Source organism: Larimichthys crocea, chromosome II (assembly GCF_000972845.2).
Source record: "Larimichthys crocea isolate SSNF chromosome II, L_crocea_2.0, whole genome shotgun sequence".
Classification (NCBI taxonomy): Eukaryota; Metazoa; Chordata; class Actinopteri; family Sciaenidae; genus Larimichthys; species Larimichthys crocea.
Genome location: NC_040012.1, coordinates 10918361 through 10936145, shown reverse-complemented (window position 1 = coordinate 10936145; position 17785 = coordinate 10918361). Strand labels below are relative to the sequence as shown.

General features: G+C 37.4%; 2 protein-coding genes across 2 annotated transcripts in view; one reads left to right on the top strand and one right to left on the bottom strand.

Annotated features, from left to right (window-relative positions):
* The first annotated feature begins 1627 nt into the window (after nucleotides 1–1627).
* On the top strand, nucleotides 1628–4659 carry myl13 (myosin, light chain 13). Its single transcript, XM_010729215.3, has 5 exons — nucleotides 1628–1847; nucleotides 3306–3333; nucleotides 3702–3851; nucleotides 3987–4160; nucleotides 4261–4659. Exons 1-5 carry the CDS (start codon nucleotides 1743–1745, stop codon nucleotides 4365–4367), a joined length of 564 nt encoding a protein of 187 aa, XP_010727517.1. The 5' UTR covers nucleotides 1628–1742; the 3' UTR covers nucleotides 4368–4659.
* A 6303-nt stretch (nucleotides 4660–10962) lies between these two features.
* LOC104917697 (corticotropin-releasing factor receptor 2) overlaps nucleotides 10963–17785 on the bottom strand; it is a 31932-nt gene continuing 25109 nt past the window's right edge. Inside the window, exons 8-13 of the mRNA XM_010729216.3 lie at nucleotides 17419–17479; nucleotides 17104–17176; nucleotides 16505–16590; nucleotides 14219–14354; nucleotides 13680–13721; nucleotides 10963–12791 (exon numbers count right to left, since the gene is read on the bottom strand). Coding sequence (XP_010727518.1) covers nucleotides 12651–12791; nucleotides 13680–13721; nucleotides 14219–14354; nucleotides 16505–16590; nucleotides 17104–17176; nucleotides 17419–17479 — 539 coding nt within the window. The 3' untranslated portion in view covers nucleotides 10963–12650. The remainder of the gene's footprint in view (nucleotides 12792–13679; nucleotides 13722–14218; nucleotides 14355–16504; nucleotides 16591–17103; nucleotides 17177–17418; nucleotides 17480–17785) is intronic.

Here is a 17785-nt window from a genome sequence, read left to right as displayed (position 1 = left end):
AAAAAAAAAAGAAGTAAATAATGAATTAACATCACTGTTGTTTATTGAGTTGTTCAAAGTCAATAAGCCTGATCAAGCCTTTCAGGACAGAAATTGTTTTCTTCTTCTTTTTTTTTTTTTAGCTTCACTCTCAGGTCATATTTCATGCTTTATATGTCAAGAGATACAAAATCAAAATAGATTGCAGCACCTGCACACAAATCAAAATGTCATTTTAAATCCAGGCTGTACTTATGTCACCCAACGCCCAAATATATAAATGACAACAACAAAGTAGAAGAAGGAAAAATACAGAAAAAACTGTGAGACTTTGACTGCAGTAATCAAAATTTCACTGAGTCATTTTTAGGACAGTAGGCAGAAAAATAAATGACTAGTTTCTCCTAATTATGGCAATTATTTCAGTTTCCGTCATACCTGCTGTTATGAAATTTAATTGCAATGTCCTACTGTGACCCAAATGAATGGCACATTTTTTGAGAGACTGAGGATATCATCTGTGGTAACACTAGTTTCACATATTTATACTCGATACATACAGTATCTAGTATTATTGTTCACATTATTGTAATTACACCTTTCTAAGCACTTAATAATCAATTATTGATTTTTTAATGAAGTTTGTGAAGCACAGCCTTGTGCAGTTTAAATAAAAGCAAAACTAAAAAAATGACTTTATGACAATAAACACTAAATGCTCTTTGCTTTTATCGTCCAGTGAATGGAGAAATCTGTTGTGTTGATAGACACAGAGAGTCGGTCAGTACGTGCTTTTATAGTTTTTTATACATACATACACAGGATATAGGTCTAAAAAACAAGCATGACCTTTGGAGTGTGCTCAATCTTAATTAATTTGAAAATGACCTGAATATTTGCTTGAGTTATTAATAGTACTATGATCCCATATTTCATAACAATAGGGACATCAAAGCACTGGCACAAGAACACTAGCTGGCACTCACTATACAAAATTTGTCTCTCCATTCAAGTGTGAATGGCGGCTTCACAAAGTGGCTCTTAGTGTCATTCCAGATTACTTTCATGACGTCTATGTTCTTGACGCTCAGTTTCAAGAGAGGGTTGTCAAACATATAAATATACTTTAAAGTCCGAGATCAGACAGAAACAACATTCTTTGGATCCTATTTCGGGACGGATTTGAGTTTAATGCTTTACAAATCCCTCTGATCAGACCACATAAATGGACATCATAAAGCCTTGTCCTGGCACATCATGTGAACGGTGATTGATACTGTCTCATTAGATACAATTTTAAATGCTAATCAAGGATAATTGCTGGACATTGCAGTTAATCATACAACATTGTGGTATTGTAATTTAAACAGCTTCACGCCCCTCTTGTGCAGCAATCATCATTTTCTTTCTCTCCTCTCAATGCACTTCACTGAACAAGGTCATCGGTACAAGATAAAGGAGGTCACATAAGGCCTGGGGTTTCATTTCATTTATTTTGCATCATCCATATCCTGATGATGTACACACACACACACACACATACACACACAATAACCTTTGTCTTAAATAGAAGCACAAAGGCATATCCTTTTATAGTCTCCCCCCTATTGTTGGCAGTGTGGTTGGGCATGGAAAGGGGGTGGGATGACACCTGTGGACAGTGGATAAAGGGACCTAGCCATTAATGGGCCCCCTCCACCCGCAGTGTTCTGGATCCCTCTGTTGTCTCAGTCCTCCCTGTTGTCTCCTGAGAGCTTCTAGCAATGGCCCCCAAGAAGAAGGAAGAGCCGAAACCTGCAGCAGCACCCCCCAAACCCCCAGAGCCTGAGCGCCCCAAGACCCCGGAGTTTGACCCCACAACAGTGACGGTAAACAAAACAAAGACAGCAATATTAAGAAATGTAGAAACGGCTGTAGATTAAGACAGATTAGAATGTTTTAAGCTTTGAAATGATGAATGATTACTCACATTGGAGCTTTAAGAGATTTTTTCATTAATAAGTGTTGGCATAGTAGCATGTCTATTTACTGTTACTAGTGAGTTCAATGGTTACTAGCCAAGCTGGTGTTTAAAGAGCATCAGAGACCCCATGTGACCTAAACTTGGCAGTGCAAGCAAAACAGGACTGTACAGTGATTTGAAAGGGTTATGGTTAACCTGGCAATTTGCATAATATTTACACTTGTTTCAGATTTTTCATTAAACTTCATGCATAAATAATAAAGTATGTCATACAGTTATGGGGGAGGTTCAGAGGATAAGTAGCTGATACCAGACTTCATGGAAAGATCTTCTGCTGACTTGGCCCCTTCTCAATGGATAAATGTTTTCCTGGTTGAGTGAGCCGCCATGTTACAATGGAGCGCGGTTAAAGCCACAAAATATGATTCTCATTATGCCTGTGAATAGCAGACCACCCGCACCATTTCTCTGAGGGCAAAAGGGTGGAAAAACCGGGAGGAAGAAAAATATAGATAATTATATCCATCACCATCCATCTTTAAACATGCTTGGATAAGTGTTTGGATAATATTTTTACAAAGCTTCAAGGAGGGGCTGGGGTTTGTAGATATCCAGACATCAGACAGAGACTGGCACTATCTGAGGGGAGTCCAAAATATACACGAAGTATAAATAGTTGTCATCTGTAGGTGCATGGATAGTCTAACAATTACTTAATTTTAGACTTAGAATAACACATTAAACTGTAGTGCAAAGAAGTAAAACTGAACTGTCATCCTTTACCTTTTTCTCTGTTCCAGAAAAACAAAATACTGTACTGTAATATATCACTGCATGAGAAAAACTACAGGCTTCCCATCAAAGAATTACTTTGGTTTTTCACTCAACAGGTGGTTGATGAATAAAGAGCACATGTTCTAAATGAGTGCATCCCACTCAATTTGAAGTTCAATAATGCAGGACTTATTTTTTTCTTAGTCCTCAACTCACAATGCATTTGAAAATATCCAAAGTAATCACTGGTTTGTGATCTATCGACCCATTGTTTTAGCCTTGTGCTAGTTACCAAAGATTGTTTGTCATGTATTGCATCTAAAAATACAACTCAGTAGGAGACAATACACATACTGTGAAAGAGGGTGTTAGACCCAAGGTCACTAATAAACAATGCACTTTGATCAGAACAGATGCACATTGTAACTTGAGCTGTAGGAATGGTTTAAACTAGATGGAGGCAATGTCAGGGGACATGCTTAGCGGGTTTTGTTTTTAATTAATTTCAGCTCATTCGCATGCCTCGTGAACTGTACTTATTACTCAATGATCAGCATCTAACCACATTGTTTGCATTGTCTCTCCTCAGCTGGAATTCACCCCCGAGCAAATTGAGGGTAAGGTTGTCATTACAGTTGTCATTTGGGTTGCATGGACTGTCAGTTATTTATAGAGGGAATGAATAGTTTGTGTGATCAAGCTCCCTATTAATGTGCGACAAATGTTCAGCAACAGCTGATGCAAACGTCCAAGCATCCATCTAAGTCTATGACACAGGCAGTCAAGAAAGGTAGCGGTCGACTCCTGGAACAGCTTAGGGTTTTTTTTAGCTCCTCTAATGGAGGACTCTTTTATCCAAGAAATGCCATTATTGACCATTATTTTGTCGCATTCAAGGTCCTCCTCAAAGACAGCATGCACTCTGAGACAACAATGAACTGAACAGGAATCAAAGGGAATAACATGGTTTTCTTTTTGCTCACAGACTTCAAAGATGCTTTCCAGCTGTTTGACAGAACACCAACTAATGAGATGAAAATTACTTACGGCCAGTGTGGTGACCTGATAAGGGCTTTGGGCCAGAATCCAACCCAGGCAGAGATCATGCATGTCCTTGGAAAGCCCAAGGCTGAAGGTGGGCTGTATGAATAGTCAACGTGCTGAGTGATTTACCTGCTGTTATGCACAGTCAGATCAGGATTTATACTCTCCATTGAACCTGATTCTTGATAAAATCAACACTTTATTTATTTTTTTATTTTTTACACAGACATGCAGTCCAAGATGCTTGACTTTGACCAGTTCCTGCCCATACACCAGCACATTTGCAAGGCCAAGGACCGTGGAACATATGAGGACTTTGTGGAAGGTCTAAGGGTGTTTGACAAGGAGGGGAATGGCACAGTCATGGGGGCTGAGCTAAGGCATGTTCTGGCAACACTGGGTGAGTTGAACGGTCTTAATGTAGTGATTTTATGAAGCTTTCATTATGCAGATTCAGACTGAACTGATAGTTCTCTTGGTTTCTTTCTTATGGACAACAGGTGAGAAGTTGAGGGAGGATGAAGTGGAGCAGCTTATGCAAAACCAAGAGGATGCTAACGGATGCATAAATTATGAAGCTTTTGTAAAATACATTATGGCATCTTAAAAAGAGTACCTCATTGTCATTCTGGTGCTACATCACTCTGCATCGTGAAATCAATATGAGTCAGTAATGAGTTTCTCCCTCACTAGAAAACCAAGACCATGCGTTCTTGACCATGAGATCTTTATGTTTCTGTAAATCCCATCTTGTATATTTTTCATTTTCATGCGCAAAGCATCGATAACTCATCAATATTTCATCTTGTTTTTCTATTTGTTGATGCGGTGGTGCAAGTTCGGATTACACCTATTCATACTGTAGACCTTGGTAAATAAATAAATTCATTTTGATGGTGTTCTCTTTTTTTAAATGACGTTCCTTCACTGTGGTTTATTGTCCATATTCTAATGTTACATGACTGATATGCTCCACACCATATTAAAGTTAGAACCATACACATTTTTTTTTTAAACTTTACACACTGTCACTTAAAGAAGTTGAATTGTAGCACACTGGCAGTTTAAGTTAATTAGAATAACAACCTTTACATCATTGATCAGGTATTGGTGCTAAGAAACATGAGAGATTACAATGATTACATACCATTTTATACAATTGTAGTTCTAGCTATATATGTACAAACAAACATACCTAGAATAGACAGATATTTTATGATTTCATTTAATTTTACTAAAAGAAGTAAATATAATAAAAACACAATTCTAGTATTTTATCAGTGCCTCAACCTTCTCTATTCAATCCCATCCACAGTTGAACTTATTTCTAGATAAAACATGATAAAACGTGAAATACTGGTACCAACCAAAGTAGAAAAATAAAACAATAAACAGTATATCTAAAAATAGATTGAGGGTGTGGGTCATGGAGGACGTTTGTAGTAGTAATTGTTCGCATTAGCCAGTAGGGTGGGCTGTTGTTCAAATAATAATCTGCTTCCTTCTAATTCTAGAGATGCAGTGAGCACTGTGGGGATGTGAAGAATCCTTAAAGCCTTAAAGATGATGTTATTGACTCCTCCAGTGCTGATTCAAAGCTCCAGTCCTGTTTTCAGCACACATCCATCCTGCTGAATGTCCTTTAAATCCATGTTTCCATTTCATCGAGCCAAAACCACAGTAAGAGTCACTTTGCAGATGAATCTACATCTTTCATCACTTCAAAGACTTATAATCAGCACAATTAACATAACTGCTAGAATCTTATTATATTATATAACTGAAATACATTCACTTTCTACTGGCCATTGAATAACCCCTCTTTGTGTCCACATTTTCAATTAAAGTAAAATACCAGGATTTAATGTAATTCATTCTGTGCTGTTACACTACTGTTCACATTAGTTTGGTGTTTCACGCTAGCTTACTACTTATTATTGGGGTTTGCTTACTGCTATGTTGGTGAAAGGGCAGATTTGCAGATTAGAAATATATTCCTTTCCTTTCTGTGGTCCAGCATGGTAGCTATATGCAACATTCTGTTGGTGACAATAACACCTTTGGTCATTAAGAGAACTGCCAACAACATCGTGTTGCTCCTGGGCATTGGCAGCCAACAGTGACATAAGAGACTGAGCTCTGTGAAAGGTTTCTATATTTCATTTGGATCACTTTCTCCACGACACTGATCTTGTCACCCCATCAGCCAACACCTTGAGGCAACCAATGACAGACCCACACTACCCATCTGGCCAATCCTAGGCCCCAAGCCTTGGGGGACACAAATCAAGCGGTCTGAAGGTCATTTCCTGCATTTAGGTGTATTTTTATGCATTTCATGTATTTGTGTTTGTGTGCTACTCTGAACATGAATGTAAAGGAAATGAGGAGTCAATAAAAGTAAAGCACAGTTGCATCAATTAGGACAATTAAAATCTGCATCTGTCAAAACAAATCATTTTGTATATGGGAGTTACACAGGGTCAAGCGTATGTCCTGAGGTCACTGTAGGAATAGTGTTAAATCTTAGGACACTGACTTCTTTTCTTGAGACACAGAGCAGCTGTATGTTTATGTTTAGGAAAGCAGGCACCATTCTGATTATTACTATAATCCGTAGGCACAATTGATAGGTCCATAAAACAGAAGTCTCTACAGAGTCAGATAACAATGTCGAACCACAAAAAATGTAAACATATTTCTTTGTTTGGCGCCATCATGCCACGACAAGCATATTGATAAATCCTCCATTCTCCTTGGCCAAGCTTCAGTAAAACCTTTCAGCTGAGCAACACATTTATTGTGAATCGCCTTTTTTTTATACCGTCAAACTGATGATTACACCTCTCCTGGGGGCATTGAAAGAAAGACCAACCTCTTCCAGAGTGAGGGAAATGTTGCTTCAGGTTAGATAGTTCACACTGGGTGACAGAAAATTGGGTACTCATTCCCACTGACAGAACCGATTCACATGTGGTCCATCTGCCATTCAGGTTTGTATTTTGACCGTTTCTTTCTACTTATCGGTGACATTTAGGGACAGACAACTTAAATGTCTTTCTGTTATTATTTTTCGATACTGGAAGAACTCTTAGTAAAAAGTAGTTATTAGTTAGGCCTTTGCTTTGTACTGTTATTGTAAATGCAACACTATTTGTCTTAATACATAGGTTACCATTATTGATCATGTTTAACTGGTAAGGTGATTTGGCAAGCTATAAATAAACACATATCCACTTAAATAGGGATAATAATAATGTTAGTGAGCCAACGAGCTAAGTCTCATCAATCTACTGCAACACAGCAGAACTTCATGTATCTGGCCAAATTCCCAGCCAAATCATCCTAGAAGGAAACGTGGGGAATGGCCACTAGAATCAGAGCCAGATGACCAGGCAGATGAACTGGGCTCAGCAGCATGGCTAACTGAGCTGATTGCACCTACCATTTGCAGCAGTTAACGGGACTTTAGCAACAAGTAAAGCTATCTGTGCATCAGGAAACTCTGTAAGCCGATGAGAGTTGAGGCAGAGAGGGGTGGCAGGGCTGAAAGAAGCCAAACCCAGCAAGAAAACCACCGCAGTGCTGTATTACTTGTTAAACTGTCTGGCCTCAGCCTCCGATGGTCTCAGAGGCTGTGTTCAGACTTGCTGCTCCAGAGATAACCATGCCCAGTCTGTCTGTTGATATGAATAAAAAGAGCCAGAAAATAAATGTGGCAATATGAAATGAAAGCCCCCTGAAATAAATAAAATAGTACTTTTGAGAAACGTACTTTTTAAAATAAAGTCCTAATTATATATTGAAGTAGATTGGGACATTTATACATTTATATTTATATATTTGATCCTCATTTATTAAGCCAGATTTATATATTTCATAGACATATTTATGTGTTTATGTATTCTTTTTTATTGTGGACTAAAATAGCATGTAGGAGTTGGGGTTTACACACAATTAAAACTAAATTCTGTGGGTTTGAAGCTGATAAGGAGATGAACTGATTTGTACTTAAATTAAAAAAATTTGTTGATCTTTATGTTCACCACAAATAGCTTTTAAGTGCCTCTCCTTCTCTGGTCTGCTGATCTTCATCACGCCACATAATCTTTGTCAGTCAGCTCTCCTCTTCCATGCTGAGTGTCAGGCTATATATTTAGGCTTTATTTGTACACAGCCAATTTTCCACTGGGCCTCCACGATGCTGTCAGTTTATTGTTGCTAGGATATTTTGATATTTTGAGCAACCTTATCAGAGTAATTTTAGTGAAGTATCATAGTATCATAAAATCATTTCCTTAATGGGTTTCCAGGAAAATAGCAATGCTGTTCTTGCTAAAGTGCACTTTAATCCTACTCAACTTCTAGGGTCTTGTCCTTTTAGAGGAAATTTAATGCTAAAATAAAATGTTCCCCGCTTGAAATTCTATGGTAAAAACTTGATTCATTTGACTGATAAGTCATATATTTAGCATTCACTGAAGTGTTGAGTGAAGAGCATCAGTTTAATCATTTTCCCATTAGTAAATGATTTGTTGACAACAGGTGTTTCTTGGAGCAGTTGTGTTGCTTGATGTAACCAATAGAAATGTGTTTTTATATGTTGAACATTCTAATCTTGGTCTTTTTTTCATGTTTCGAAAAAGTTCATACACAATACTGAAAAATAAAAACTTAATTTTTAATTGACTCTTAAGAAAATAGAGGGGTACTCTACCAATTTTGCAGTGAATTTCCTCAAACCAACTTTGGGTCTTTGAGTATTTTTGGATCTTGGTGATCTTGTTGACAGACACATTGTGGTGAGAAAGGAGCTGAACTGGTAAAGCTTTCAATTTGTCAGTCAATCTACAATCCAAAAGTAGCCCATGGTCATGAGCTTTGGGTACTGACAACAAGATCATGGATACAAGCCTCTGAAATGAGTTTCCTTCACAGGGTGTCAGGGCTTAGCCTCATAGGAGTAGAGCCACTACTCCTTCACATCAAAAGGTGTAAACTGAGTTGGTTTGGGCATCTGAATAGGAGCCTCCTCCTGAGTGGAGGCTATTTTGAGAGGTATCTTGGGCAGATCGAACTGGGAGTTGATCCTGTGGCAGACACAGAACTCATATCCCGTCTGTCGTAGGAATGTCTTGGGATTCCCCAGAAGGAGCTAGGGAACATTGCTGGAGAGAGAGAGATGGCTGGAATACCCCGCTTAACCTGTTACCACTCTGATCTTACTCTGATCTTGGATAAAACTGAGAGAATGGATGAATAGATGGATATATTTTATAAAAATTTAAAAATTGTTGGTGTCCTTTGTAAACTTTTTGGAATGAAATAAATTGGGGGGTACTTGGACTCAACACCTCAGTATTCCTACAATCCTGGCTAGGGCCATGAACACTGGCTGCCTTTAACTTGTCTACAAGCCCAGTACAAACAGATTATTATTTTACACACATCACATCAAAGCTCCTCACAGGTATAATATTCCCAGTTACAACTAAACTGTGTGAAGTTCAGCATCTGTATTCAGGAAGTGAAACATAATTTATGCATTTATTTATGATTGTTTTAAATTATTGTGTAGTGTTTTAGGGAAACTCCTCATCTCATAAATGATGAAGCATTGTTAAGACTGTAGTGGCAGCCTCAGGCTCTCATGCCAGTCATTTGTATCTAGTTGAGATTACGACTGGTGAGATACAATTTAATAAAGATATAAAGAAGCTTGGGGCAAACATTCTACAATGAAACGCAGATGCGCCGTTCGCCTTTGGCAATGGTACACTCAAGAGCATCCACTGTCCACCATTCATACTGCTGTCAACCATCAGGAGCATTAATTGTCACAACAAACCTTTATTAGACTGCATTAGAGTCTCAGTTAATTGTTTGGGGATGCATAACTCATCGAGTCCTGAGGGTTCTTCCGGGCACAGACAGCAGTTTCTGCTCCACTTCACTTCAGCCCATCCTGAAATGTATGAAACTGCATCTACATTCATATTACATAAGATAGCAGGCACTCTCTCAGGGCATCTTCATTTCTATTACTGAAAACTATATTTACAAGTAAGACAATTACATGCCACAGTGCTAGTGAAGCTGCAGTAGTCTACTCTATTATATGAACAATTATTTGATTCAGTCATTACAGTATTGCTGCATTTATCTCATGCAGTGCTTGGAGGGTAACATAGCAAAATGAATCAACTAAACAGATCCCATTAGTGCAATCATAATGTCAGATTGCCCAGTGTAACTGAGTAGACACAATGCATCATATACTCCGTCAACAAGGATCACTGTTGTTTACAAGCTCCCTCGAAAATGTGAGACCTTAAGCATAAAAAGCCAAAGAGCATATATATATATATTTACAGTATAATTTTAATTCAAATCAATATTTTTCCTTTCACATGTGCATGTACAAATGTATATCAGTAACACAGTGGTACATCATTTACAGAGACATTAAAAATGCATTTCCTTCTTTTGGTAAGGCAACATAGGTGGTTCAACAAATATTTTTTTCACAAAAGTCAAATGTATTCATGTACAGTGAAAACCAATCTGACATCACACTGCACTGAATACATGATGTAGAAAATAAAATTAACCAGATTTGGTCTACAAAGTGCAGTGGAAACAATATAAAGATGTAGACAATAAAACATCTGGATGCTGGTAAACATGATTTGTCTCTTTGGTGAGTTTGAACAAATGGTTTGTTTTCCTTTTTCTGTATGAAAATATTTCATGACTAATGAGCAATGTTCGTTTCATGCTTACATAACGTGATCAGGTCATGGAAAGGTGTGCAGTGTTGCACAGCTGCACAAGCTGTGACACTGGAAATGGTATATTTACATGGAAATCACTTTAATTGTTAAACGTTTGAGAAAATGGTTAATGTTAGTCAAGTCGAGCAGCACGTCATAAAAAAAAAGTGTTCTGTGACCTGAAACTGAAATGTACATTTCAGAACAAGGAGTGAAATATGAAGTATTTTATGTTCTATACAACACCCTAGAATACATTTGTTTACAGAAATTCAGTATATTTTCTCAAATCCAAAACTCTACAATAGATCAAGAGGATTTTAGGTGTCACAATATAATTTCCCCCAAAAATAAATTAACAAATAAATAACAAATAAATAAATACAAACCAAAATAAATTAAAATAAAACAAAATTATTTATTTAAAAACAATGTTTGGGTAATGTGGTGGATGCATCCATTCCATTGGCAGTTATGCTTTCTCGCTGAGAGTCAGATGAGAATGTGTTATGTTAGGACTGTAGGGACATACAGAGGACCATCTCCATTAAATATAAGCTTTTCAGCATAATTCAGACTTACTAAAATTTCTTCATAATCCTTTTCATAATATTTCCTCCCCCCTCTTCATTTTGTTTTTATTTGACATGGTAGATCAATGTCTGTTCCCATTATTATGTGAGCAGCCTGAGCAGGTATAGAAGTTACAGGCAACTGGTGTTCACTTCATCAAGTTTCTCTTCTTTTGAACCAACAGCTTAGTTGTGACACTGATTACTAGAAAGCCGCACGGATTTCATAAAGCCAAAATAATTTAATCTGCTTCCGCAGCGCCTGCATGATAAATCCATGCATGACAGTTCCAGTAATATACATTACATAAATGACTTTTTCAACTCCATATGTGATATTTAATGTACTAATATTATCTGTACCTGTGTGAAAGAGTGCTTAAATTTGGGACAGTTCATCCACCAGCCTCAGGGAGCTCAAACACATTAAAAAGCTCTTCATGTTCACACCTTTCCTTCACTGAGGAGGGAAAAAAAGTAAAACACAACAAAGGGGAAGTGAAAAATAATGGTTGAAACAAATATGTGGAACAAAGTGAAGGTTAGCTCGTGAAGCAGTGTAACAATTTTTACAACAGTACATTACAAGACAAAAAAATCTTTGTATAAAAGAACACAAAGTTAATGGAGAAGACCCGGGCTTCTCTGAGGACATAATATGAAGGCTCCATTAGAATGGCTTCTTAGTATAAAATCATCATCTCAAATTGACTAAAATATGTCACAACTACGTGTTTTGAGGTGAATACCAATTGTTCACATCACACAACATTTATTTAATCCCTTTTAACAAGCGAGCATTGCCTCTTTTGAATCTTCTTCCTTTTACACTGTATAGTTTTTGATATTTAATTCAGTCAAACACTCTTCTTCCCTTAAGCCTCTTTCCTTGTCGTCAAAAGCAGCTGTTGATGCCAACGGGCAGTTAACTCAAAGAGCATTTTTGCATTTTGATATTCATCACCCTAAACAGAAAATAGCTTCTTTTTTTTGGCAACATTTTGAGTGCACCTTGATCGATGTATCTAATTAAATTGCAAGTATTCCTTGTCTCCCCTTCCACTACCGAAGAATGGAGCAGTTGCTTACAAGTGCGGGAGCACTTGTATCCTGCTGTAAATCCTGTAGGATTATCTAGCTCCACTGATAACCACCAAGCAGTGAGATGACAGCGATAAGATCAGACGATAAGACTTTTTGTGATGTGACAGTTTGATGATCATGCCACTTTTATGTCTTTTAAATATTCCATTCCATTAAAACTCAAGCCCTGAACCTTGCGTACAGTATCTTATGGGAAATAAATCCTCCAAGAATTTCATGTGTCCATTCATACTTTGTGTGCTGTAAAAGTGTACTTCTAGATGCTGTTACTCTCATCAGACAACAGAAATTGTCTGGCCCTTCAGTCACACTGGACACATTGTGGCCTTGTTAGAGGAATCAGTCTGTTCTGTAAATCACTTCATTGTTTGTACTGGACAAAAAGATTAAGTCTGTTCCCTCGGGTTGCTGAAGTAGGAGATTATTTGCCGGCTCCCCTGGTCACACAGCTGTGGTCTGTTTGATGCTGTGGAAACTGATCCTGGTTGGAGATGTCGGGATGGACATGGCTCGTGCCACTCGCACTCTGAGGGCGTGGTTGTCCTGCCAGCGATGCCATCGTTTCCTCACTGCAGAACGTACCTAAAATGTTGAGGATATTACTGTAACCACTTCATATATGCATTAAAGAACAAATGGTCAACATGCATATCACTAAACTCTTGTATCTGTTATGAAGCAACAACCAGGAGACTGTTAATCCCCTTTCAGACATGGATACAAGAATATGATTTAAAAACAAACTATTTGGTTATTAAAAGAATATGTAAGTAGAAGTTATTAAAGAACATTTTTGTTCATGGAAATACTCATTTATAAAGTTAGTATCGTGTATTCACAGTAAATATTTCACTAATGTCATGTTCAGAAATATTTATCCATATTTTCGTTTTTTACTTTTTAAATCAGTGAAGGAAAATCAAAGAATTTACTGTAAACAGCATTGGAAACTATTCCTTAAAGCCACACAGTCACTGCTCCCAATGACAATCTTTAACTTGTATTAACTAATTATAGAAAAGCTGCGACTCAAATTCTTCACAATACCTCATCAAAATAATTGCTTGTCCACCCCCGAGTTCAATTATTCGATGGTTAGAAGAGAACAGCAAGACAGTCCTTCACTTTTCAATCACTGACAAATGTATAATTCTAATAATTGCATTAACAACTTTCAAACAGCTGGAATTCCAGCAATTTGCTTTATAGATAAAGGAACCATCATCAACAAAATCTACATTTTCACTGCTGGAACAGAAACTGTTTTTCTGTTCATCACAGCCACCTGATGCTACCTCTGCTTGAACCTCTGCTTGAAAATTGTAACTAGGAGCGTTGTAAGAAAAAAAAAACACAACAAAGCTAATCAAAGAAATCCACATGGAGCTTTATAAAGACCATTTATCAGGAAACATTGACAGTTTAATTAAATTCATGAATACTGACTTTTGCAAAGCTCTAGTGACTCACCTCTCCATTTAGAAAGCAGTAAAACACTGACACGAAGAACCCCTGCAGAGTACACATTACTGTTACTAGAGGTAGTAAATGCAACTGTAATGGCACCTTCATTAGACATCAGAGAATTTTAATGTTGGAGTAAAAGAAGAAAAGGCAAAAGAAATTAAACGTTCAATTTTGAGAACACATTTCATCATGCTAAAAATACTGTAACTCTTCTCTTGTTGCTCTTGAAATTTCCTTTTCCTCCCACTCAGTCTGACATTTATGTGTAGGAAAGATATAAAAAAAATAAGTGTCCGCAGAGGAAAAATCATGCCCACGTAGTTTTGTTAATCCTGTCAGCTGAGAACACTGAACATGAGGCGGGAGGGCCATGCACAGCCAGGATGCTACTTCAGATCATCCTGAAAAGCCATTCTGAAAAACGTGATACAGTTCTGCGATAACACGCATTAAAGTAGTCAGCATGATTCACTCTATATACAATCTGTGTGGGTTTTCGAGCGTTGGCCAGTGTCACACTGTTTCATTTTCGCTATTCTCACCTGAAAAGACTGCAGAAAGGAGTTGAAATAGATAAAAACAATTTGTGAGATGTCGTCCTCCCCCGGATTCACAAAGAAGAGCATGTAAGTGATGCCCAGCAGAGGTAGCAGGACCAGCGTTGCTTTTACGGCTTTTCTGTGAAGAAAGGGATGAAACATCAGAAGCCTCATTTAGAAAATTACTATAATAAGAACTTGGATTTCACCCGAGATGATTTTGGAAACTGCGTGATTCTGTGTGAGAGGCAGCCTGCTGAAAAAAAAGATGCACACACACACACACACACACCGCTTTGCCCCATAATATATCAACACTCCATTAGAGATGAAGCCTAGTTTGCAATGTGGGTACCTTCTTCTACTAAGGCACTTTAGAAATGCTAATATTTATAAAGTGGTTTTATCCAAAGGTTTATAAGCTTTTTGTTATTCACTGTCTTGCCAAAAGACACTTCCACATGTGCACACGAGGAGGTGGGGATCAAACCGCCAACCCTGTGATCAGTGGATGACCCTCTTTACCTCCTGAGCCCACACAGTGGGTGAATAAATCATTTACAGATACTTTATAGATCAAATGTTAGCCATTTAAATAAGAAAGTCTAGGCCAGGTTGCAAAAAAATAGTTGATAGTTTTCATCATTTCTACTTGGTAATAATGCAATAATGCATTACTCAGACTTTCCATTGGAGCCCTACAATAGACAGTTCAACTAATTACCGTCTTGAAAAGAGCTGCAGAACCAATGACCTAGAGATCTAAATAAAAAGATATTTTTTTAAGAATGTTTTCTGCTCACAACGTTGACATGCTGTGCCATGGTTCCTATCTTTCCTTGTCACTTTCACCCCGTTGTTTATATTATTCATCCAATTCTGCTAAAACAGGCAGAATATTGAAGGAGCCATTCTGCTCTATATTTAGGTCTGATGCTCTTCTTCTTCCATTCACTTAAATCTGCATGGCTCATGTCAGCACATCTGTCACACAACAACCATAAATCCATCTCTAGCCTGAAAATCCTGAATTGAAATCGTCTCGAGCTGAGTGACTCTGTAAACACTGTGTGCACTCTAAATCATCCCTGAAGGAGAAAAATACACTTAAAGTAAAAGATGAGAAAACACTTGCACAATTTAGCGGTCAGATGCACACCATAACAACATGAAGCGGGATTGCACAAAGCTGTCCCCTCTCGGGCACAAACCAAATCTCTGTATTTACTGACTTATCAAATCTTGTCACGCGCTTCATCTTCCATGTGCTCACTCAATTTGTTTGTCTGTGTTATAAGAATTACTTAGAGTGACCCTTCAGTAAGGAAGACTGGATTCGAAGTATCAAAGGTTAAGTTGAATTTATTATTCTTGTACAAGAAGGAGCGTTTAGCAGTGCAACGCACAAGAGGGGTTACAGAGAACAAGACTCCCAGAGGAGAATTAACAGTTGGTTCTTATACACTCTAAAATGGCCTGTCTTAACCCCTGCAAATTGTTAACAGACAATTTGCATATGTAGCCTCAAAACGTTTTTCTTCCCTTAATCAGTAGTCAGTATATCCCCAATCTAAATGTCACCTCTCTGACCCTGTTCTGTTCTGGACTTCCTCTATTTATACATTAACCTGAACTTTACCTTACCCTGCCAGCCTTAGCAACAAAGTCATATTAGAGAAGTGAAAACAGAACATGTAAGAAATAGGAACTCACGTACACATTGTATGATACAAAACATCTGAAACACAGTATAAACCTAATTTTTATTTTAATAATTTTAACAGTGTGGACTTGACTGATAAATGTGTATAGGATTAGAAAGGAACTATATCCACGCTTGAAACGATTATTTACTTGCTTCAAGTATCAGCGTTTGAGTCAAGCACATCAAAGAAACAGTTTTTTTAGGGATTTGCCAACAATTATTGCAATTACAGGCAATGCTTAGCCTGTGAGCGGCACAGCAAAATCAAAAAGAATAATTGATCTTTTCTGTTACAGTGGTTGGCAGTGATTTAATTTCATTGTCATTTACATTTTATCATTTCATTCCCAAATATATCTTCTCTCTGGGAGGCTGGCTATTTGAGGATTTGTATGCAATTAAATCAGAATTTAAACACTGACACTAATTGCAAATGATAAAATTAGTCTGCTTTCTAATTCAGCTACTTTGATGCTAAAAATGTGTCTTCTTCGCTGCCTTAAAACATTGCATGTTGTCCTTGGAAGGAGCAAACAAAAGAAGAAGGAGCGTCATTTACATACACAATCAGCCACACAACTCACCTGTATTGTATTGTTTCAGATGTGGTTGAGGCTCTTAGTTTGGTCATGAGAATTCTCACTATGTTGAAGAGGAAAACAAAATTTATCTAGGAAAGTAAAAAAGAAAAAAAACAAAATAATTAGTTTTGAAGCCAGTGCTAATGGCTTTTACTGAAATACGAGAGCAATTTTCTGCTGGGAACAGACTGCTCATTAAATGCTGAGTAGGAGGGACAGCGACACAAGTCAAAGCCACCTCTTTTCTCAACAAGACAGTGTTAGATGAGCATACAAATCAGGATTGGTCACTACACTACTGTATGCTGGTAACAGCTTGTACATAACCATTAGTGGATACATTGCTATGAATACGCTTTTGGTGGAAATACCTTAACCCATCAGGAAGATTAATTCCACCAACAAGCTAGATGCAGGATGAAAATGGATTTAATTATAAAACCATTTTCCCTTCAAGGCGGATTTCTTTCACCAGTTTACACCTACGGTATACATGTAGGCATTAGTAATAAATCTTATGTCAGTGTAAAATGAGTGCACAAATAGTGTGAAAATAATGACAGTGGATGTACAGTGCAATGATTCTCTGTGTTGTTGCTCACCAGAAGCACAAGAATAACCGGTCCCTGGTAAATGTAATCCATATATTTTCCCGGTTCTTTACCAAACCAACATCTGTTGACAAAGGAAAACAAGAATCAACACCACTGAATTCAAGAAAACATTCAAGGAAATATTAGAAGAAGTCATTTCAGTATGTTTATTCTGCACATCAGTTAATATGAGCACCGGATTTGACAGCATGCTAAGCAGGCTGATGCCAGGAAAAGTTAATGGCATTTAAACATTACAAAAAACATAAAAAAATAAATAAATAACCCCAGATTATGACTGTATATTTGTTTTTAGATACTTACTGTTCATTTTCATAATACAGCTTTCCTATGGCCCAGGCTACAATTATAGGACATGGTATACCTGGAATAAAGACATTAGTTAAAATGTTTTTAGCATTGTTTGAAAAATAGAAATTGAATGGATCATTTAACAGAGCCATCCAGTCCCTAAAAGACATTTGGTAACCTAACTACAGACAGCTTTTCTTCTGTGCAGCAGTCCAGGTCAGAATAATGAAGGTGTAAAATGACAGAATGTACTTTCAACAGAAGCATATAACGATGTGCAGCATTGCCAATACGGAGAAAAATAACAAGACTACACGACTGCTACTACAATGTACAATCAAAAAAAAAAAAAGCATTACATCACTCCACAGCTGCTGCC